This window comes from Callospermophilus lateralis, chromosome 2 (genome assembly GCF_048772815.1).
Source record: "Callospermophilus lateralis isolate mCalLat2 chromosome 2, mCalLat2.hap1, whole genome shotgun sequence".
Taxonomy (NCBI): Eukaryota; Metazoa; Chordata; class Mammalia; order Rodentia; family Sciuridae; genus Callospermophilus; species Callospermophilus lateralis.
In genome coordinates, this window is record NC_135306.1 from 151067694 (window position 1) to 151090048 (window position 22355).

Here is a 22355-nt window from a genome sequence, read left to right on the forward strand (position 1 = left end):
CTTTTCAGAGAGGCTGTGATCTCCCGGAAGCGGCTGAGCTGCAATGGGCTGGGCCCCTCGGACCTGCCAGGGAAGCTCTTGGCCAGGCTGGTGGCTCCGTTGGCTGCTGACACCCAAGGTAAGGGCGGGGAGCAGGAAAGGGTAGGGAGGGCTGCGGTTCTGCTCCCAGGTCATGTATGTCTTCTGCCCGTCTCACCTCTGTCTCCTCTCTCTTGCTCTGTTTCTCCAGCAATCCCTCCATCTAATTCTCTCTCTAATGTGCTACTAACCTCCCTGAGCCTCAAGTTCCTAACTGTAAAATGGGGACAACAGTACCCACCTTGAGGGGGTATTGCAAGAAGCAAATGAGATGACGCATGTTAAGGGCCTGGCACCTACTAGGGCTCAGTGGACAGTGGCCGTGGTTACCACTTGTGCCCATTGGCAGATGGGGCTGTAGTTATTGTCATGGTCTCTGTCACTTTCTCTGTTTCTGTTTCTCTTCCTCTCCATGCTCCCTGTCCGCCATGTCTCTCTCTGCCTCGTGTCTCAGTCTCTCCAGGTCTCTGTCCTCTGTGTCGATGTGGAAAGTGCACAAGACTGGGAGTCAGGAGACCTGACTTGCTGTGTGACCTTGGGCAAGTCACTTCCCCTTTCTGGACCTCAGTTTCCCAACGTGTAAAATAGGGGTGCTCATCCTTACCTTCCTCCCTCCCTCCCAGGGTTGCTGGGAAGATGACAGAAATTTCTCTAGTGAGGGGGTTTCCTTCTCCACAGGGGTCACTGCTGTGGTTTGTCACTGGCTCAGGCGCCCTCTCTCTGTCTCACTGGGCCTCTGGGTCTTCCTGTGTCTCTGTCCAGGCCTCTCTCTGTCTGTGTCTTTGTCTCCTTCCCTGGGTCCCTGCTCAGTATCTCTGAGCCTCACTGGCCCCACAGGACCACCTCATTGCCCTCTCCTCCTCAGTGCTGGTCATTCCGCTGGTGGACAAGGAGGCCGGGGCTGTGGCAGCCGTGTTCTTGGTAAGAGCCCGCCCAGGCGGTGGTAGTGTGGATGGGGGAGGGGGCAGAGAGGGGAGGTGGGGTCTGAGAGGAGTCTGGGGCATCCCCCATGCCCAGCGGTGTGCCCCACCTTGGATGGGCTCAAGCCCCAGCTGTGCGCTCAGCCCCCGTGGAGTTGCAAAAGCCCAAACCCGGGCACAACCCTGGCTTGTTTCTTCTTTGGGATCCTCCTGGGGTATTGGGGACAGTGTCCAACAGGGCAGAACACAGTGAGGTGGGACACAACTGACCGAGGCTGAGGAAGGGCCGGTGGACATGAGAAGCTGAGCAGCAGACGCTGGGAAACTCAGTCAGTGACGGGTGGCTGGAACCGGGGCTCTTGAGGAGGCCCATGGGGTGGGGACCCCAGCCAAGTCAGCAAGGGGACCTCCTGCAGGGGCCATCAAGGGAGATGGGGAAGGGTACTCTGTGGGAAGTGGGAGATGTGAGGGGTGCACTGCAGGGCGGAGCTGGGCAGGGGACCTGGGCAGGGCTCCCCTCTGCCTTCTGCTGCCCCTTGTGGAGGAGAACCCCAGGCTCTGGCTCACCTGGGGGGTTGGGAGGGTGGTGAAGGTGCCTTGCAGAGAAGATTCTGTCTCTTGTTCAGCCTTTTCTTCCCTGTGAAGTTGGGGGTTCAAAATCCTTGTCCCTGTCCTAGGGAAGGAAGGGTTAGCCCCCAAAATTGCCATCACTGGAGGTCTGCTTCCCCCCGAAGTGGCTGCCACCTGGGCAGATAAATTAGCCTGCCTTGGTGTGCCTGGGGTACTCCTCCCGAGCTCATTAAAATGGAATTAAAGGTTCTGAGGCTTCTGACCTTTCCCAAGCTGCTGGGGGAGGAGAGTGTAGTGGGAGTGGGGGGAGGCCTCCAGGGGAGCAGGGGAGGAGGACTTGGCCTGCTCTCCTCGCCCCATCTGCCCAACCGAGGGAGACCAGGCCCCTCCTTGGCTTCTTCTGCAATCTGCTCCCACCTCCAGCTTCTGTTCCTGCAGGGACTGGATCCGCTGTTGGCAGAGTTCTCAGTGGGCTGCCTCCCCATCTCCTTCGCGCTTGTGTGTCCCAGAGCTGGTGGGTGTGGGGAGGACCAGGGCTAGGGGTAGTGCAGAGGCGTGGGGTGGGGAGTAGCCACCTGGTCCACCTCCTTCTCTGTTGAGGGTCTGGGGTACCAGGCTCCTGAGAAGCCTCACAGACCCTCAGTGGAGTCTGGGTTGAGGCCATGAGGACAGGAAAGGGATGCAGCTCTTGGTAAGGGGAAGACATCCTGTGTGACTATGGTCAGCCCAGGAGTCCAGGCCTTGGGCTTCTGGAGTGAGGAAAGGTGTGTGTGTGTGTGTGTGTGTGTGTGTGTGTCTGTGTCTGTCTGTCTGTCTGTCTGTCTGACTGTCTAGGAGGGTGTTGAGTCACATCACTTAAATCGAACTCGCCCAGAAGAACTCTGCTCTGGGCCACATCCCAGGCTGGGTCCTGGAACAAATGTATCTGCCTTCTAGGAAATTTCAATTTGGGGAAAGGCAAGGATACCCTTGAGCCACCACAGATCAAATAAAATTAGCACTACCAGCAGGTGTTCTGGTAGCAGAGGCCGGAGCAGCCAGGGGGATCTTGCAGCGAGGAGAGAACTGAGAGGTGCTTTGGGGAATGGATAGGAGTTTTACAGGCAGAAAAAGGAAAGGTTTTCCAGATAGAGGGAACCCCATAAGCAAAGGCAGGGGGCGCCGTGTGGTGTGTTGGGAGAAGAGTGTAGAGAGGTAGACATGTAGGGTGTTGAGGAACATGCTGCCCAGGGTTTTGGCTTCCAGAAATTTCCCATAACCATTCTCCTCAAATACCCTGGGTGGAGAAGTGTTCTTAAATGTTATTTGGATTATTAGCCTTCTGTCCCTCCTCCAAGTCTGCACCTTCCCACTCAGGTAGAAATACACTTCCCTAGGACACCCCTCTCCCCAAGAGATCTGAGAGCAGAGGGTGCAGAGGATAGAGGGATACTGCAGGGCAGATCTTTGGGAAGGCTGAGTCACAAGCTCCTTTCTTGACAATCCCCAATCTCTCTGTAGGCCTCTGCTCTTTGTAGTCATCAGTTCACCCATTTATCCATCTACCCATCCACCCACCCATTCATCTACCCATCCACCCATCCACCCATCTATCCATTCATCCACCCATCCATCCATTGAAGAACTATTTCTGGAGTACCCACTAGGTGCTAAGCACTGTGCTAGGCTCCAGGAACAGATGTGACCAGACAGGCTCTGCTTTCACAAACCATAAAGTCTGGAGGGCTTGAAGCAAGTGAACAAAATAAGGATAGAACTGCAAACGATGCAAATCCTAGTGAGGAAACCAGGAAGCCCTGCGAGGAGTTCTGGGAGACACAGTTAGCAGAGTGCTCGCTGCGGAACATGCTGCCCAGGTGCAGGGCTGGGGGGCTCAGTTCTGGCCCTGGCTGCTCACAGCTCAAGGCGCCTTGATTGCAGATTCTTTGTGTAGGAAAGTCTCCGACTCTGTTCTTCAGTTCTGGATAATAAGTCCCTTTGAGGAGTGGGCGGCCCTTGGTCTCTGGCATTTGATGCTTGATTTGTGCTCGCTCTTTCCCCAGCTGTGCCTGCCACACCAGCTCCTTGCATGGGGATGGGGTGTTTGTGGGGCTTGGTGAGGGTGAGAAGCTAGCTGCTGCTCTGGGCTTTAAACCATTTCTACAGCCCCAGTGCCCACTACTGAGTGTTCCCCTGGGGCCCAGACTCCCTCCCTGAGTAGCAATGGCAATTGCAAAAAAGGCCACGTGTGCTTTGGGTTGATTGTGTTTGTGTGGAGGCGGGGCATTAGAAGATTGTGCATGGCTCTTGGGTGTATGAACTCAAGTTTCTTGTGTTTTGGTGTGAATATGCACATGCGGGTGATATAGACACTAAGCGTGGGTGTGGGGATGTGTCTGTGACTGCACTGTGTGTGTGTGTATGTGTGCACGTGCGCACACTTCCATGGGAAGTATGAGTGTGTGGGGGGCGCTGGCTGAGGTTCTTCATCAGAGTACATATGTGTGTTTGTGCACAGGCTGGCTGAGGTGGGATGAGGCATCCCAGGGGTGTGTGCTGGAATTGGCAGGGAGGGGGCTCCATGATCCCTTCCTCAGTCTTTTGGTCTCTAAGCTCTGCATCTGGGACCAGGCAGTTTGGGCAGCCCAGGAATTGTTTGCCCCCACAGCCTAGAGGAGTGCCAACCTTCCCTTTTCCCAAGAGATGGGCCCAGGTCCAGGTGGAAGGAAAAGGAAGGATGCCCTCCTCCATGCATAACAGTAAAATGCCAGCATATTTATATAAACCACATGCAACTGAATCCTGGCCTCACTTTCTTTCTTTCAACCCTCTGTCCTGTGGGAGCCATGGGGGGAGGTGTCATCCATAGCTTAAACTTTGACACCATCCTTGGCCACCCAGGTCTCTTTGAGGTCTTCCTGCCTCCAGTCTTGCCTCTCCTAATTCACCTTCCACTCCATTGACTATGGCCCCCAGGCTAAAGCCCAATTTCTTAGCTTGGCCCTGGAGGCCTTTCTCTATGTGGCAATGTGGACCCTCGCCCTGCCCAGGTCCTCATTTCCCACATACACTAGACTACCAGGACAGCTTCCTGCCTGCAGCATCCTCTGTGGCTCTGCTTGTCTTACCCATGCTTCAATGTGAAAACAGGGAGCCTCCCAGATGCCCTCCCCCTGAGCCAGGTTGTCTGCCCTCTCTTTCTTCTTCAGGTATGGGCTCCACACCTTCCCTTAAGTGCATCCTCCCAGGCTGCCCACCTCCTCAGGTTTCTCCATCTGCTCTTGGCAGGGGACCCACAGAAGAGGCAGGCAGGGGCTGCTGAGGCTGGGAAGGGAGGATGGAGGAGGAGTCCCCAGTACAGGCCCTGCAGGGAGCCCCACAGGAGGTGAACCTCTTCAAGTCGGCAGGAAACTAGTGAGGCAGGTGGGGAGCATTGCTGGCAGGGCCTGCAGTGGGCCCCCTAGACTGCCACCACTCCATTTTCCTCTTCTAGCACCCAGACGGGCTGGAGGAAGGGACTCCATAGAGTTTGAAAGATGGCTAAGGGGAGCCCTGGTGACTAGCATAGAGAACTTGGAGAAGGACAGGATAAAAGGAGTAGGGGGTTGGTGAGAGGAGATCTGGGAAGGGAAGGTGTAGGCAAGGAGCTGTAGGGCAGGGCTGTCCTAACTCTGCCACTTTCTGCTTTGTAAACTTGGGCAAGTCTCTAAACCTTTCTGGGCCTTGGGTCATCTGAAGCTTGTATCACACAGTGGTGAGAATCACAAGTGAGGCACAGCACTTCATCAATCCATTCATCCACCCTCCCCTCACCCAGCAGATGTGTCATGTTGAACTCCTTCCTTTATTCCAGACTGAGGGGTGGCTCTAACTGGAACTCAGAAAGAATGGAGCTGGGAGGCTGAGGTTAATACCACTAATTCTATAATCAGGGCCTGAAGGACCCCATGAGTGGAAGACAGGGTTTAAAGTTCACCTCCCTGACACTGTACACATGGTCTGTGCTGTCCGTGGGACTGTGATTTTCCTTGTGATGGGACAGTGCTGATGGAAAGTCATGGGATAAAACCAGAAAAGTTCACTCTTTGAATCTGCCCTAAAAGGCTTCCAGCAGGAGGGGATTTTCTAAAAGTTATCTGCTTGGTCAGAAAAAAATGGACTTACACAGAGGCCCACGGACTGGGGTGTGTTTGTGTTGATGGGGCCCAGTGTGTGCTGGGCAGGATGCGGGCACTCTGGCAGAGACAGTCTGGGAGAAGTCACAGGGAATTCTCTTCCATCCCTCCAGGTGCACTGCGGCCAGCTGAGTGACAGTGAGGAGTGGAACCTGCAGGCCGTGGAAAAGCATGTGAGTCCTGGGGGGTAGGACTGTGGGAGGATGGGGGCTGCTGAAGATTCTTATTACAGCTGGTGGGGAGATGGCCTGGCAAAGGAACCCGACAGAACTGGGTTCAAGTTCTAGCTCCATCACCTTTGAGCTTTGGGACCTTGAGCATGTCACTTGACCTCTCTAGGCTTCAGTTTCACACCTGAAAATGCGGATAATGATAGCACTAACCTACCTAGGGTAGTGGTGAGACGTCAAATACCTATATATAACTTAGGAAGGACTAATTACTAGTGAAACTGAGGCTCTTTTCAGCAGGAGATTTTAGGATTTTGTGACTTTAACAAAGCCTTAAGAGTCCCCACCGGTGCTAGAGACAGAGAAATCCTACCTTGGCCAATCTCAAAGAATCTGAGGGCTAGCGAAGGAGACACACCCCATTTGTTCATCCACGGAGGGACGCTCTAGGGCAGTGGGAACCCCGGGTAGCGTGGCATGCTGAGGGCGGAGCTGTTTGGGCTGGGCGGGGCGAGGGTGGGGCCAGTGGCGCGCTGACCACTCGGTCCGCCCCAGACCCTGGTGGCCCTCAGGAGGGTGCAGGCCCTGCAGCAGCGCGGGCTCGGCGCGGCCCCTGCAGCTGTCCAGAACCCCCCAGCGGTCACAGCGGAAGACCAGAAGAGCGGGATAGAGTACACCGACCACGACCGAAAGATTCTGCAGCTCTGCGGTGAGGGTCCAGCCTGGGCAGGTCGGGAGGGCGGGGCAGGTAGAATTGGAGGAGTGGGAGGGGCCTGAGAGGAGTTGGGCGGCCCCGCCAGAAGTTGGAAGGGATGCCGTGGGCTGGGTGGTCGGGTGGGGGCGGGGGCGGGGGCGGGGGCGGAGCCTTGCGTAGTCCTGGACTTGGCGATGCCTAAGGGACCTGGACCCGGCCACCTAGGCGAATCGGGGCCCTCTCTGACCCGCGCCCTGTCCTTGCAGGGGAACTCTACGACCTGGATGCCACTTCCCTGCAGCTCAAAGTCCTCCAATACGTGAGTCCCTGAGCTCCTCCCACTCTCCTCAGGGTCCTGGCTCCCCGCAGGGACCAACTTCCCCCAAAACTCTCCATCTCAGTTGGTATTGCTTGTTCCGCCCCTCCCTTTCCTCCACAAACCTGAAGAGCCTCCAAGAGGCGAGAGGGTGGGGTGGGGTGACTTCATACCAACCATTCGCTGTCAACCCTTCGCTCTGTCCGTCACCCTTTCAGCTTCAACAGGAGACCCAGGCATCCCGCTGCTGCCTGCTGCTCGTGTCTGAGGACAATCTGCAGCTTTCCTGCAAGGTGAGGGCCCAGGTCCACTGGCAGAGCGAGGGACCTGGGTTTGCCTTTCCACTAACTGGTCCTCACTACTCGATTTCTCAGGTCATCGGAGATAAAGTGCTGGGGGAAGAGATCAGCTTTCCTGTGAGTCCCGTCTGGGTCCCCTGTGTTGGAGCCTGCAGAGACTGCTAAGACCTGCTAGGCAGTTGTAGGGGGGAGGGGGGGGGTTCTGCCTGAGGAATTGAGGTCCTCTAGAATCTCTTGGAATCTGGTGAAATTAATCTGGATCTTGGGATCTGCTTAAAATTACAAGGTATCTCGGTATGTTATGATCAGGCTCCACTAGAACTCTCTTATCATATACAGGAAGGCTTACACGAGGACCAGCTCAGTTCTAAAATACTCTGTTGGAGTATTTTTAGTTATGAATCTGTGGAGATCAATGAGAATTCTTGGAGTCTGCTTATCACCCCCCTAATTTGGGAAGATCCTAGAGTCTTCTATAGATGATTCTGCCAGACCCCCCCCCCCGCCCCAGCTCTCTGCTCCTCAATATTTAACTCCATACAAGTGGATGTGTAACCGATGTGATTCTGCAATCTGCAATCTGTATACGGGGTAAAAATGGGAGTTCATAACCCACTTGAATCAAAGTGTGAAATATGATATGTCAAGAACTATGTAATGTTTTGAACAACCAACAATAAAAATTAAAAAAAATTATTTAACTCCATACACTATTTGGACTGACTGAAGAGTTCATTGAAACTGGGGATGAGTTGAGATCCCCTGACCTGGGGAAAGCTGGCCCCTGACAACCTCTCCTCACTCTCCAGTTGACAATGGGTCGCCTGGGCCAGGTTGTGGAAGACAAGAAGTCCATCCAGCTGAAGGACCTCACCTCTGTAAGCCATGGCCTGCTAAGCCGGGGGCGGGGGGAAGGGAAGACTCCCTGCCTAGCCCCCAGAACCAGCGTCTTTGGAATAGGGCAGCCTAGAAATGAGAGAGACAGAACCCAGGGATTTTGTAGCATCCCATCCCCAGGCCTGTTGAGGAGTGTGGTGGAGGGTATATGACCCCCTTCCCTGCCCTGACTTACTCCCTGTCTCCTCCCCTTTGCAGGAGGATGTGCAACAGCTGCAAAGCATGTTGGGCTGTGAGCTGCAGGCCATGCTCTGTGTCCCTGTCATCAGCAGGGCCACTGACCAGGTGGTGGCCTTGGCCTGCGCCTTCAACAAGCTTGGAGGAGACTTGTGAGTCTGGGTGGGATGATGTGTATCAGGAGCTGGAGCTGAGGTGGGGCAGGGCTCTACTAGGATAACAGCATGGGAAGGGGACTACACAGAGAGTATGCTATCTAAGCAGTGCTGGGCTGAACAGTTTGTCAGTGCTAGACTATTAGGGGCTTCTAGACCCTTGCAGCTGTTGCTGTCTGAGGCACAGGTAATCCCAGACTCTCCATCACCTTTTTGACTTGGTTAAAGCCATGTTAATATCCAGTCTGATTTCCCCTCCCTTTTTGGAGAGGCACGTGGGCAAGAGCAGGAGGACAACCCAACAAGGGCAAGTCTCTAGTCTGAGGGAGGAGACTTGGCCTTGGTCCGGGTAAATCCCCAATCAGAGGAAGGATTTACAGCTCTGGTTTTAAAAAGCAATAGCCTTGTGGGTGGGGAGGCTGAGGCAGGAAGATAGCTTGAACCCAGGATTTCAAGGCCAGCCAGGAAAACACAGGAAGTCCCTGCTTCAAACAAAAACAAAACAATAGCATGAGAATAAAACCACACTTTAGTCTGAGAAGTACAACCTTCCCCTCAGAGAGCTTTCAGTCTAAGGTGGCAGGCAGGCCGTGGAGCAGCCCCAGCAGAGGAGATATATGGTGGGCTGCTGGTTGCCTCTATGGGGTTTCTGGGGGCACAGAAGTCAGGAGAATTGGGGAGAGAAGCTTGCTTTCCCTTCCCTCTTCAGTGACCCCAGCCCCTCCCTCCAGGTTCACAGACCAGGATGAGCATGTGATCCAGCACTGCTTCCACTACACAGGCACAGTGCTCACCAGTACCCTGGCCTTCCAGAAGGAGCAGAAGCTCAAGTGTGAGTGCCAGGTGAGCGGCCTGCCTTGGGCCCCTCCCGGGACGAGTTCACCCAGCTCACCCAGCTCTCAGGACTAGAGAGCCAATCCCTAAGGAGGTGTCCATGCCTTCCTGGACCAATGGCTGCCCTGCGCTGCAGCAGCTAGGTAACCTAGTAACCTGGCGGCCTCTTAAGAAGAGAGGTCAGTAGTTTCCTCAGGCCCAGCCCAAGCAACACGGGCCATAGGCACTGATCGCCCTCTAGTGTTCAATGTGGGCAGTTAGACAAGAGATATGACATATCAGATTCTAGCTTGTCCAGAGAGCACAAAACAAGGAATGAGAAGCCCCTGGGAATTTTGAAGTGGGGAACTGGATGGAGGGTCCTCAATCGGCTATTATTTCCATTTTCTCCATTCCAGGCTCTTCTTCAAGTGGCAAAGAACCTCTTCACTCACCTGGGTGAGTGCAGTGTCCTCCATGTGAGGCTGTCTGGTTAGAAGGGGTGGGAAGGCTTGGCCTCAGTACTACAACCTGGTGTCAACACTATGCTATTCTTCTCCCTCCCCCAGACGATGTCTCTGTTCTGCTCCAGGAGATCATCACAGAGGCCAGAAACCTCAGCAATGCGGAGATGTGAGTGGATCTCCCTAGAGGGCTGGAGGGAGAAGGTTCTGGGCCTCAGTCCTCATTGCCTCCTTTCCTTTCCCCCTTCTTCACCTCTCTGCCTTCTTGTGGGACTCCACTGTGTGTGTGTGTGTGTTGCTGGGGATTGAACCCAGGGCTTTGTGCATGCAAAAAAAAGCACTCTACAAACTGAGCTATATCCCCTGTCCCCCCACTGCATTTTGACTGATCCTTTATTTTGTACCTGTCTCCCTACTGGACGGTAAACTCAACTGACAGCAGAGCCAGGGCTAGCTTTGCTTGCTGTGCCCAGCTCTTATCAAAGTGCACTGCACATAGTAGGTGCTCTTTCGAGTAGACAAATGCCAGGAGCCAGCCAGACCTGAGGGGGTCTCACTCCAGGGCATTCCTACTAGTTCTCATAAATCTGGTCTCCACTCAAATCATAAGAAGCCAGGGGTGGCGGGGGGTGGGTGTCTGGAGGGATGTCAGGGCTCTGAAGACTAACTTTATCTCCCACAGCTGCTCTGTGTTCCTGCTGGATCAGAACGAGCTGGTGGCCAAAGTGTTTGATGGGGGCGTCGTGGATGATGAGGTGAGGGATTGTTTGGTCCTGGGCGGCGGTGGGGGTGTATGTGTGAGGGGGTGTCCGTGAATCCTCAGGGGGCCCTCGGTGGATAGGCCACCAACAATCCTTTCTGCTCCTTCCTTGCTGTGGCAGACATACGAGATCCGCATCCCAGCCGATCAGGGCATCGCGGGCCACGTGGCCACCACGGGCCAGATCCTGAACATCCCAGACGCGTACGCCCACCCGCTTTTCTACCGCGGCGTGGACGACAGCACCGGCTTCCGCACGCGCAACATCCTTTGCTTCCCCATCAAGAACGAGAACCAGGGTGCAGCCTCGGGGCAGCGGGGGCGGGGCTGGGGCGGGGCTGGGGCGGTCCAGTCGGGAGGGGCCTGAGCGGGGTGGGCGGGGCTCGGGAGGGCAGGTCCTTGCCCGGCCCCTCCGCTGTGGTTCCTAGCCCTTCTCCTTTCCCCAGAGGTTATCGGTGTGGCCGAGCTGGTAAACAAGATCAATGGGCCCTGGTTCAGCAAGTTCGACGAGGACCTGGCCACTGCCTTCTCCATCTACTGCGGCATCAGCATCGCCCATGTGAGGGGGAGGGACGGGGGCGGGGCCGATGAGGGACATCCCCCCTCCCCATTTTACTTCCTCCACCCTCTCTCCCTACTGGGTCTAGAAGGTTCATTTCCTGGGGTGGGACTTAGATCCTGGGATGCTGCTGAGGTGCCACGCAGTCTTCAGTGCTCTGGGCTGAGCTTCCAATTGGGGATACTATTTCTTGCCCTGTCCACTTAGCCTCCCGGTATCATGAAAAACCCTGGTTGCTGAAAATCTACCCCTGTCCTCCAGAAGCAACGACCTCAACCCAAACCCCTGGTCAGCCTCTTTCTGACCAATATTGGGTCTCACTGTCCAGCTTGTTGGAAGTTCTGACCTGAGAATCCAACCCCAGTTCCCTGGCATGTGTCCCCTCCTTGCTGCTCTTCCTTCCATGGGCCTTGGTATTCATCACTGGAGTCTGGGCCAAGCCCTGGAGGGGTGCAAAGTGCCTCAAATGTGAAGAGGACTGGGGAGGTGGTTTCGGGAGCTCTGGACATAAGTCAGAGGTGGGGCCTGTACTCTGGTTGGAGCCAAAAGGCTCAGTCTGGGGTCTCAGTGGGCTTCTGTCTGATCCCTCTGTACCACTTTTGGGTGTTTCAAGGATTTCACAGTTGTCTTGTTTGAGTCCTGTCTTTCTCTTTCTCCCCTCAGTCTCTCCTATACAAAAAAGTGAATGAGGCTCAGTATCGCAGCCACCTGGCCAATGAGATGATGATGTACCACATGAAGGTGAGGCTTGTGTGGCGTTTCTGTCCTTTTCAGGGCCATCTGCTCCTGTACCCTCCTTCCCTGCCTTTCAGAATCTTCAACAGCCCAGGTCAGGGCTGAGCTTTCTGACTGATTGATCACCTAGGGTAGAGAAGACAGACCCAAAGCAACACCTGGCCTCCTGCTCTGCTCAGGGACAGCTTCCCCAACTTCTACTTACAGACCTCTCCTCTAAGCTGTTTCTCAGTTCAGCACCAAGGCTGCAAGCAGCCTGCAGGCAGTATTCTACCCAGGGAAGAACTTGATTAAATCAAGTATTTCCCAAGTCCAGGGAGTAAGTCCCATCTTGGGAATTACTGAAGGCTGGGAAACCCACCCAGGGCTTTTCCCCACCACTTCCCTGGGTATGAGAGTTACACAGTCCTGGGCAACCCTAACTGCTGATGTTCTAGCCCATTCACAGGTCCTGTGTCAGAATAGCTATTTTAAGCCTTAGTTCACAGTATGTGATAATCATTGTTCATTTGGACATTTCTTCTCATCTGTGTCCAAACTAAAGGGTCCCAGACTTGGTGAATAGGCTAAAAACTGTCATATGAAGAATTGAAGTTAGACTCTAGGAAGGTCTCCCCAGTGAAGGACTGCTAGGTTAGTGTCTATAAAAAGCCACCATGAGTTGAGGTGTCACAAAGGGGTGTCTCCCTGTCTTTGTGGAGGATAGGATATCTGCATAGGTAAAAGGTGGTCACTGGCAGGGAGGTGGGTTGTAGGGCTGGGTGGGGAGGGTGGAGATCTACCCATTCACAGTTCATAGGGTAGGGGCTCAACTGGGCTGCATTCTGTGTGAAGGATCCCCCACCTGCCATGGGAATTTGAGAGTGAGGACACTGGACAGGGAGGAAGCCATTGTCTAATTGTCTGGCTGGCTTCTTCTAGGTCTCTGATGATGAATATACCAAACTTCTCCATGACGGCATCCAGCCTGTGGCTGCCATTGACTCCAACTTTGCCAATTTTACCTATACCCCTCGCTCTCTACCAGAGGATGACACTTCCATGGTGAGCTGGCCCTCCCCTGCTTGACTGGGAAGTGGAAGGACACACAGTCAGAGATTTAAGTTAGATGTGCATAAGAATTTCCCATAAGACAGGGTCATCAAGGAAGGCTATGGAGGCTCCTTTAGAGATGGAGTGGGCATGTGGTCTGCCATTATGGGGCTCTGGAGCTGTCCAGGGCCCAGGGGCTGGACTGGATGATCACCAAGAACAGCTCCAGGACCACTGATACTTGAGCTTGTGGCTTTAGGATTTGCAGCCCCTGCCCCATTTTTCTAAGATTTTAGGTGAGCTTGGTTCCAAGAATTCTTAGTGCTAGGGCCCTTAGATGTCTAAAAGTTCACAGACATGAGAATGCTTGGTTCAACAATCTTATGATCCTTTAATTTAGATTTAAAGTTATAAGACTCCCAAATTTTGAGCTGGGACTTCAAAATGTCTGAGACAGGAGCCCCATCATGATATTGACAATTCCTCTCGTCCTTCTCATCCATTTCCTCCAGGCCATCCTGAGTATGCTGCAGGACATGAATTTCATCAATAACTACAAAATTGACTGCCCGACACTGGCCCGGTGTGTGCCCCTAGCCCTCCCCTGGGTGCAGACAGCCTCACTCTCACCTCTATTGGTTTCTCTGAGTACAACTGCAGGAGGCCCAGTCTCGTAGGGTTGGGGAGAATGCATGAATGAGATGCATTCTGGATCATGAATAAAGGAAGGCAGAGCCCAAAGGGCTTCCTGGAGGAGGGGAAGCTGAGACCCCTCTGCTGCCTCCTGTCCTCTCTCAGGTTCTGTTTGATGGTGAAGAAGGGCTACCGGGATCCCCCCTACCACAACTGGATGCACGCCTTTTCTGTCTCCCACTTCTGCTACCTGCTCTACAAGAACTTGGAGCTCACCAACTACCTCGAGTGAGTGGCTGCTCCTCCCCCACATCTGGCAGTAGCTGAGGTTCCCTCCCCTGGGAGAGGGAGGCACCTCCTATGAGGCAGGTCCTGTACCTGCACACTCATGGAGTCTTCTCAGCCCAGGGAGGAAGGTTGCATAACCCCCATCTCCAGGAGGGACTGGCTTAGAATTAGTGACTAGTGGGCCTGATCCCCCACCTGGATTTGCCACACTTCAAACCAGTGCTTCTTTCCAAGAAGGAGACTGGGGTGTCCCAACTGCCTGTTTGGGTGGCTGCTGGACACTTCCCAGCTGTCTCTCTTCTGGGGGGTTCAGAGAGGGAGCTGTGGGTGACCTTTCTTCTTTCTGGCTCCTAACCAGGGACATCGAGATCTTTGCCTTGTTTATTTCCTGCATGTGTCATGACCTGGACCACAGAGGCACTAATAACTCCTTCCAGGTGGCCTCGGTGAGACCTGCCCTCCCCAAGCAGGAGCCCTCCCTGATGTCTGGGAGGAGAGGTGGGGGCATGAGAAGGGGAGCAGTTTAGAGCCTGGAGAGGCCTTCTGGGGTTGCCCAGGGCTCTCAGAGAGGCAGGAGCGGGGCAGTGGGTAGGAGCAGACGCTGCTGAGTCTCAACTGTGGCGGATGCTTGGACCTGCATGTGAGGAGTGACTGGAGTTTTCCTGGACTTTTCCAGAAATCTGTGCTGGCTGCGCTCTATAGCTCCGAGGGCTCTGTCATGGAGGTATTGTCATTCTGCCCTGACCCTCTCTTGCTAATCCCCATAAGGCCAGTGACTTGCAAAGTTAGACTGTGACCCAGCACCTCCTGTTCCCACACCAGGCTCTCTAAACAGGCTGTGGGAGCTGCCGCCACTCCCAGGGCAAGTCTGGCTCATTTTCCTAACTGGGTGGTGGGGTTTGTGGGTGCAGATGGGTTTGTGAGAGGGGCTGTAGGAACCGCCTGAGCCAGGTTTGCAAAGAGACTACTGGGTGTAGGGTGCGTCCCTTTGGCTGTGTGGGTCAACCCTGAGCCCCTGTCCAACTCAGCCTTCTCAGCTTTGTCTTTTTTTTTTGTACTGGAGATTGAACCCAGGGCTGCTTAACCGCTGGGCCCCAGCCCCAGCCCTGTTTTGCATTTTATTTAGAAAAGGGTCTCATTGAATTGCTTAGGGCCTCGCTAAGTTGCTGAGGCTGGCTTTGAACTCTTGATCTACTGGAATTACAGTGGCTCAGCCTTGCCTTTGATTGTTGGGTCCCCACCCTCACTTGGAGGATCTTTGGATCAGGACCAGGTCTGAGACTTGTCAGAGTTTTCTGCACTTGTCTTGGCTCAGGTGGGAGCCAAATCTCCAAGGTCACCTTGCCCTAGGCTTCCTCCCATGACACCCTTCCAGAGGCTGCCCCTGTTTTCACACCCCCAGAAATGTATGTGGTGCTCGCCTTCTCCCAGGAGACCTGGCAGCAGCCCTAGTTGTGCCCTCTGTCCCCTGGCCTCAGCCAGCTCCTCCTCCGAGTGACAGCCTTTCAGCATCTGGAGACAGGGCCTTGCTCTCGCCTCCTTGTCTCGCCTTTCCTTGTCAGCAAACAAATGTTTTCTGCATGAATTAGTGTCTAAGACTTCAAGGAAACCTTTCAAAATTTTTCCAACCTGTGATGCCCTTCAAGTTTACTTTACTGGGTCTCTCCATGTGACAGCTGAGGTGTCTGAGGCGTGGAGCTGGACAAGGACTTGCCCTGGGTCCCCCAGAGGGTTGGAACAGCTCAGAAAGGGAAGCAGGACTCCTGAGTCCCCTTTCTACCTGGTTTGACTGCCTCTTGTGGGGTCAGGGTGTGGGGAGCCCCTTTGCCCCAGCAGTCCCTCTCTTCTCTTCCCTCAGAGGCATCACTTTGCTCAGGCCATCGCCATCCTTAATACCCACGGCTGCAACATCTTTGACCACTTCTCCCGGAAGGTGATGGGCGGGGAGCAGTGAGTAGGGGTGGGTCCAGCAACTGGCCCAGACAGAAGAAGGAGCTGTGGGTACTCCTCAGGGGTGAGTGGTGGGTTGTGTCCAGCGGGAGGCCATGAAGCTCCTCCCTTGACCCACCCCAGGACTACCAGCGCATGCTGGACCTGATGCGAGATATCATCTTGGCCACGGACCTGGCCCACCACCTCCGCATCTTCAAGGACCTTCAGAAGATGGCCGAAGGTGCCTGCCATTAGCCCTAGGCTCCCAGCCAGGGAGGGATGGGTGACCAGGGTGGGGAACTGCTTGGGGAGCATCCCCAGGGCTCAGACACATTCCCTTTCAGCATTGGCCCTTCCCTGGCAACATGGCCCCTGCCAAAAGACCCAGCACTGGCCCCTTGACTCCCATTGGGAAGGCCTAATTCCCTGGCTAGCTTTGAGGTGGGAGCCTAGTTCTCAGAGGGTACAAGGAGGCTGCTCCTCCTCTCCTTAAACCCATGGTCCCCCAACAGTGGGCTATGACCGAACCAACAAGCAGCACCACAGACTTCTCCTCTGCCTCCTGATGACCTCCTGTGACCTCTCTGACCAGACCAAGGGCTGGAAGACCACCAGAAAGATCGCAGTAAGTGATCCCCTGTCTGCAAAGGTATAGGCTGCACATTCTGCTCAGCTCTGTGACCCCTCTGCAGCCTCTCTGTGCCGAGCCCAGCCTGGCTAGATTTGGGGGAGACAGAAACCTAGACTACTCAGGTGATGGGTGAGGAGACTCAGGGTTGCATAGCAAGTCAGTGACTGGAGAAAGGTGGACCAGAACCCAGCATCCACCTCTTCTAGGACCATCTCACTGCCAGGCTTGGGCTGGTAATGTCAGGCCCTCAGTGGGAGGGGATCACTCGGCTTCACTTTGCTCTTGGAGCATGGGCTTGGGGGGATGGATCCCACCCACAGAAGGTAACAAGAACATTGTCTTCCAGGAGCTGATCTACAAAGAATTCTTCTCCCAGGGAGACTTGGTATGTTCAGGTTGGGGGAGCACTTCTGGCCTAGGCTGGGGCGGCATTGGGCTAGCCTGACCCTGGTCCCTGATGGAGGAACAGGAGGGGCAGGCCTGATGTCTTGCTGCCTGCAGGAGAAAGCCATGGGCAACCGGCCAATGGAGATGATGGACCGGGAGAAGGCCTACATCCCCGAGCTGCAGATCAGCTTCATGGAGCACATTGCAATGCCCATCTACAAGTGAGTGAGCTCACAGGGATGGCTGGGGACTGCCTGGAGAGGGTGGTGCAGAGTGGGGCCAGCTGTGGGTGAAACAGTAGACATGGTGCTGAGTTTGTCCTTGACCAATTCCAGCTGGTACACAGCTGCCTCCTGCCTCAATGGGCCCTTCATTTCATCCTTGGCCCCCAGCTGTGGGAGACCATCCTGCTTTCCTGTGCTAATCCTATAGCTCAGACCCCTGCAGAAATTCCGCCTGTGGTGCGACTCTTCATTTTTCTTGCTGTCTATGCTGAGTTTTAACTTCTAACCCTGCTCCATCTCCAACTCCCACAGACTTTTACAGGACTTGTTCCCCAAAGCGGCAGAGCTGTATGAGCGGGTGGCCTCCAACCGTGAACATTGGACCAAGGTGTCCCACAAGTTCACCATCCGTGGCCTCCCAAGCAACAACTCGCTGGACTTCCTGGATGAGGAATATGAGGTGCCCGAGGTGGACGGCACTAGGGCCCCCGTCAATGGCTGCTGCAGCCTTGATGCTGAGTGATCCCCTCCGGGACCCTTCCTGCCCGGCTCTTTTTCCACAACCCTCCACCCGTCTGGCCTGATGCACTGGGAACTAGAGCCATGGGTCCTGGATTCTAGACCAGGATGTGCCATGTCACCCTGGGCATGTGTGGACTTTCCTGGGCCTCAGCTTTCTCATCGTTAGAGTGAAAGCAACACTTCCAGCCTTGCCAAGACTTTGTGATTTGTCCTCCAGGAGCACAGGGGTGACCAATGAGCAGTGGGCCCTGCTCTGCTCCTCTGACAGTACCCTGGCGAGTTCTCCCCAAGCCACTCTTTCTCTGAACAGTCTGGATGGTTCCTTCTGTGCCCCTTTCTTGCCTCATCAGATCTGTGTCCTTCTCCCCTGGGGGCCCCCACCCCATTGGGGTCTCCAGGCTCCTCATGGAAGGGAAGGTAGGACTTCTCCATGAGCAGGGGAAACAATCACTAGCTCTGCTGTGGGCAGAAATGGAAATCAGCACGGGGTAAAGGTGCCTGTGAGGACCACCCCTGTACTTGAGGGATACAGGGACCCCAGGAGGAAGCTGCCAGAGGGGCAGCTCAGTGTTCTGGGGAGGGGACTTAGGCAGAAAGCAGATAGGAACAATGAATGGGCAGAAGGATCCCATGCTGGGAGACAGGACAGATGTGTCAGCAGTGCTTTCTGCTGGCTGTGTGACCCTGGGCAAGTTCCTTTCCCTATTCGGGCAAAACAGAGAGTAAGACAATCTGTTCTCTAAGATCCCGTTTAGATAAAAGTCTCCACGGCGCCAAGGAGCCCAACAGAGGGTGTGAAATGTCTCTGCTACCCTAGGGCCCTGAGCTCCTCAGTGTCCCCTGAGTTCCTCAGTGTCTCCTAAGTACACCCCTTGGCCTGAGCCCTTCTCCCTTTCCTGCAGCCAGAGGGGGACCTGGCTTCACCCTGGCAGGGTTTCTCTCCTCTTCAAGGCCATATCCACGTGTACCCAGGGCTTGGGGTCCCCCCAGGGCCAGGCCTCTTGCTTCAGCCTGGCCCACTGGTTTCGCTCTTCTGTTTTGTTCTGTGTGTGGGGGCGGGGAGGGGCCACCTGCCTTACCTACTCTGAGTTGCCTTTAGAGAGACGTGTTTTTCTAGGACTCTGTGCACCTGTTGTATGTGGTCCCGTGGGCTGACCGCTTTGTACATGAAAATAAATCTATTTCTTTCTACCAACCCCGCCCTGTGGGGCTGTGGGCAGACCCTGCATGGTGTGGAGGGGAAACAGACCTGGGAAAGGTATATGTCCTTTGGAACTCCCCCAGCTACCAGAGTCCCCACCCTGGTGCTTAGCCCTTCTTTGGGGGGAGTTATAGACCTGTTGGGTTACTCCCTGTGCCAGCCCTGTGCCCACTGGTGCATGCTCAGGGGTGGATTGCAGATGGTGAAGCCTAGACATGGAGCAGTGAGGGACATATCAATTTTTAGAAATTGTAGAATGCAAAGAGAAGCTGAAGCAATCAGGGAGACTGCCTGGAGGAGGTGGCCTTCTATACCTGTGTGCTGCCTGCGTTGGTTGTCAGGCTGTACTGCACGGGTCCCAGACTCTGAACCTTGTTCTAGCTTCAGGATGCCCGAATCCCTGTTAAGTCCCACGTCCCAGTTTCCCTGTGTCCTGTCAAAGGAGTTCCCCTGTGGTGAGCTCCACACATGATCCATCCCTGGGTTGTGTCTGGGAGTTAGTCCCTGCTCACCTGACCGTGTGAGTGTTGCCTCAGCACGGGTGAGAGACGCAGAATCCAGGTTGGGGGCCATGAGGAGGCTCGACTGGCGAAGTCTCCAGGCCCTGTCCCCAGCTGGCCTAAACCTCTCTTCTGTTCATCACAACTAGTCAGGCTCGACCTGTGAAGGAGGAGATAGATAGAGCCATCCTGTCATCACAACAGTCCCCCAGGATGCTAGCCTTGCGGATCGCTGCCTATGTGGGTATGGAATCCGCTCCCCTGGGCTAGATGGTCTCAGGGCCTCCCACCTTCCTCTTGGGGCTTGGGTTCCAGCACAGGACTCAGGACTGACCAGGGGGCTCCCAGGCAGGAGTAGGGGTCAGTTCCTGGCCTAGGCAGGCAGGGGTTGGCTATCCTAATGATGCTCAGTTGACAACAGAGTCTGCGTAGGCTGGCGGCTGCTCTTCTGCCCTTGACCCCCGCGCCACCCTGAATGTGCGTACATGTCCTTCTTCCGTAAGTCTTGGACAAAGAAGAAACAGCCTGAATACAATCCCTAGGGGCTTTGCTGACCCCTCAACCCCGCATCTGCTGTCCATCCTCAGCCCAGTTGTCCTTTGAAGACCATGCTGTGACGCAACCCTCCTTATCACCAAATTGAGTGAACAACCCACAGATGATTTCCTCACGCATGCAGGACCCTGTGCTGAGCCCAGAGCTAACTTTGTCTTTGTTCCTGGTTTGGAGGGTCTCATAGCTTGATGGAGACCCAAACTCATACCCGGGCTGTGGGGCCTCAGGCAGGATCATAATCCTGGGAAGAACCCGGGGAGGTTTGAAGAAGAGGATATGCTCTCCTGCAGGCACAAGAGACGTGAACTGCACAGTGAAGGCGCGGGGAGGGGAGCTGCGGCCTGCAGACGAGGGAGGCAGATGAGGCCAGCTCACACCCAAGGGCCAAAATGCCAGGCTGTGCAGCTTGCCTTTCCTCTGTGGGCCAGGCCTTTGGCGGGAGAGGGACTCCCTCTGTGTTTCTGAGTGCTCCAGAAAGTTCCTGCTGGAGAGTAGAGAAGTGACTGTGAGGGAGCTTGAGCAGGGATCATTCTGTGGGTGCTGCTCTGCCCTGGGCTGGGCGAGGAGAGGACTGTGAGAGGTTGGATTGGCGGGACTTGGTGACGGGGAGGTGGTGGAGGTAGGGGTGCAGAGAGTACTGGGAGGTGCTCTGGAAGGTGGGCTCCATGCCTGCCCATGAAGAGCCCTGGGTGGCTGCTTAGCACCGTCCTCATGGCACCCTGGTGTGAGGTGGAGCTTCTGGCAGGGCCTGGGCTCTCTGGAAAGGTGGACTGGGCAGCTGTCTGGGTTGGTCAGGGCAACAGTCCAGGAGAAGAGGCAGAGGACAGATAGGGGGAAGGCTATGTTTCTGGCCAGAGCCTGTGGGCAGCCCTCACCTCACCAGCTGAGAGGACACAAGTCTAACCCCACTGGCTTCTAGTAGCTTCCCTGCCCTCCCAACTTAATGGTTTCATTTTACATTTCACAAGGATTCTGTGTCGTAGACACTATTAGCCTATTTTGTAGCTAAGTGGACTGAGGTTCAGAGAGGTTAAGTAATCTGCCAAGGCTAGGATGTGAGCCCTGCCTGTCTGCCTCCCCTCCAAGGGCTCTTTCTCTAGGATAGAACAAGGTAGCTCAGGAGAACAAGGTCTCCGTCTTCAGTTTCTGCATGACTGTCATGGGGAGCAGGGTGACAAGCAAGTGGATTGAGCCGCAGAGCAAGAGCTGGGATCAGAAAAGTGCACTCTGGTGGGTGTGTGTTGGGGGGCAGGGAGAAAGTGAAAGTGACTTATGGTTTGTAGCACAGCTCATGTCCAGTAGGTGGCACCCAGCACTTGCAATCCTAATCAGATTGGGGTCAGAGAAAGCAGGGGTGAGATGTTGAGATAGTCTGGCTCAGGTTCACCCCTGTAAGCCCCTTCATACTCACACACACAGTGGCACTCCCACATGCACAGCCTCATATGATCATTCTTTTACATGGATTCCACTACACACACTCGACACAGCCTACATTCCCCAGGAACAATGGGAAATGCTTCCAGAAGTCTACCTGCCTCTATAGGTGCTCTCTGAACAGGACAGAAGTCCATCAGTTCTACCTGAGTTGGACCCCTTGTCCCCTGGGAGTGTCCACCAGCTGATTGATCTCCCTCTGCAGAAGGACCCCTGGGAAAACAGAGTCAGCCTATGATCAGGTGTGGGCAGAATTGAGGCCACCCACCTTTCTTGTGCATTAAATAATTGCAAGGGAGCATTGAAGGTCTTGTCCTCTGCTCACCAGCTGAGAGAGGCAGAGCAGGACAGGAGGAGGCTGGGACCCTTAGAGGATCTTGAAGTTTGGGTGGGGAGGCCAAGTGGAAGGGGAGGTAAAGGACACTGCAGACAGACCAGAAAAGCAGGCCAGGAGGTGGGGACTTGCAAGGGGCGGTGCAAAAGGCCTCAGTCCACCCTGGCTGCTGAGCCTCCCAGGGCTCAGTCTCCTTGAGACAGGAGTGAGGGAGGGTTGCAGGGAGGAGGGGAATTTGGGGTGAGGGTCTTGGGTATGGGGAGGGGAAGTGAGCCATGGAAGGCTAGATGGAGTGAGATTATGTTGAGAGATTTTTTTTTCCACTGCCTCATTGTGGCCTCCTAGGATGGTGCCAGATCCAGGGAAGAGAAGGCATGAGATGCAGCCTCTGAGCAGGAGCTGGGCCCCCAGGGGGTACAGGGAAGCCCTCAAGGCCAGGGTCTGGACCACACCTGGGGAGAGAAGGGAGTATTGGGTCAGGGAGAAGGGGTCCAGGAAGGAGGGGAGGAGACAGCCTGTAGGGTGTGGGGAAGATCAAGGATGTCAAGGGGGTCCTCTCATCTGACAAAAGTTACCACTTCTGGGTTCTTTCCTGAAACACAGAGCAAGAGCTGTCACCATAGACTGGCACCTGAACTCCTCTGCTCTGTTCACAATCCCTCTTGGGATTTCTTTTTTCTCCTGGCAGGCTGAGCATTAGAATTCCTCACTGGTCTTAGTTTTCCTGTTCATAACCATATACTGGAATGATGTGCCCCACTGGAGACCTTCAAGCTATAGGAAGGTGCTCTGGCCGGGGTGGGGAGGCTGCCCCATTCTGGGGAGTTGCATATGAGTGAAATCTGGGTATAGGTGGCCAGGATGAATCCATACAGGAAGCAATGAGCCAAATTTGGAGGTTGGCGGGTCAGATGTGAG

The 22355-nt window shown here is 54.9% G+C and overlaps 1 protein-coding gene across 2 annotated transcripts in view; it reads left to right on the plus strand.

The window, feature by feature from the left end:
- Pde2a (phosphodiesterase 2A) overlaps nucleotides 1-18605 on the plus strand; it is a 59545-nt gene extending 40940 nt beyond the window's left edge. For both annotated transcript variants that reach the window (XM_076846693.2, XM_076846694.2), the window contains 27 exons: nucleotides 9-118; nucleotides 944-999; nucleotides 5836-5895; nucleotides 6448-6601; nucleotides 6853-6905; nucleotides 7121-7195; nucleotides 7277-7318; nucleotides 8011-8079; nucleotides 8297-8427; nucleotides 9162-9273; nucleotides 9663-9702; nucleotides 9813-9876; nucleotides 10390-10462; nucleotides 10589-10766; nucleotides 10914-11026; nucleotides 11690-11767; nucleotides 12683-12805; nucleotides 13306-13376; nucleotides 13592-13714; nucleotides 14073-14160; nucleotides 14391-14438; nucleotides 15573-15647; nucleotides 15788-15887; nucleotides 16159-16271; nucleotides 16624-16662; nucleotides 16779-16885; nucleotides 17201-18605. In XM_076846693.2, coding sequence (XP_076702808.1) covers nucleotides 9-118; nucleotides 944-999; nucleotides 5836-5895; nucleotides 6448-6601; nucleotides 6853-6905; nucleotides 7121-7195; nucleotides 7277-7318; nucleotides 8011-8079; nucleotides 8297-8427; nucleotides 9162-9273; nucleotides 9663-9702; nucleotides 9813-9876; nucleotides 10390-10462; nucleotides 10589-10766; nucleotides 10914-11026; nucleotides 11690-11767; nucleotides 12683-12805; nucleotides 13306-13376; nucleotides 13592-13714; nucleotides 14073-14160; nucleotides 14391-14438; nucleotides 15573-15647; nucleotides 15788-15887; nucleotides 16159-16271; nucleotides 16624-16662; nucleotides 16779-16885; nucleotides 17201-17411 — 2506 coding nt within the window. In that variant the 3' untranslated portion in view covers nucleotides 17412-18605. The remainder of the gene's footprint in view (nucleotides 1-8; nucleotides 119-943; nucleotides 1000-5835; nucleotides 5896-6447; nucleotides 6602-6852; nucleotides 6906-7120; nucleotides 7196-7276; nucleotides 7319-8010; nucleotides 8080-8296; nucleotides 8428-9161; nucleotides 9274-9662; nucleotides 9703-9812; nucleotides 9877-10389; nucleotides 10463-10588; nucleotides 10767-10913; nucleotides 11027-11689; nucleotides 11768-12682; nucleotides 12806-13305; nucleotides 13377-13591; nucleotides 13715-14072; nucleotides 14161-14390; nucleotides 14439-15572; nucleotides 15648-15787; nucleotides 15888-16158; nucleotides 16272-16623; nucleotides 16663-16778; nucleotides 16886-17200) is intronic.
- The last annotated feature ends 3750 nt before the right edge of the window (nucleotides 18606-22355 follow it).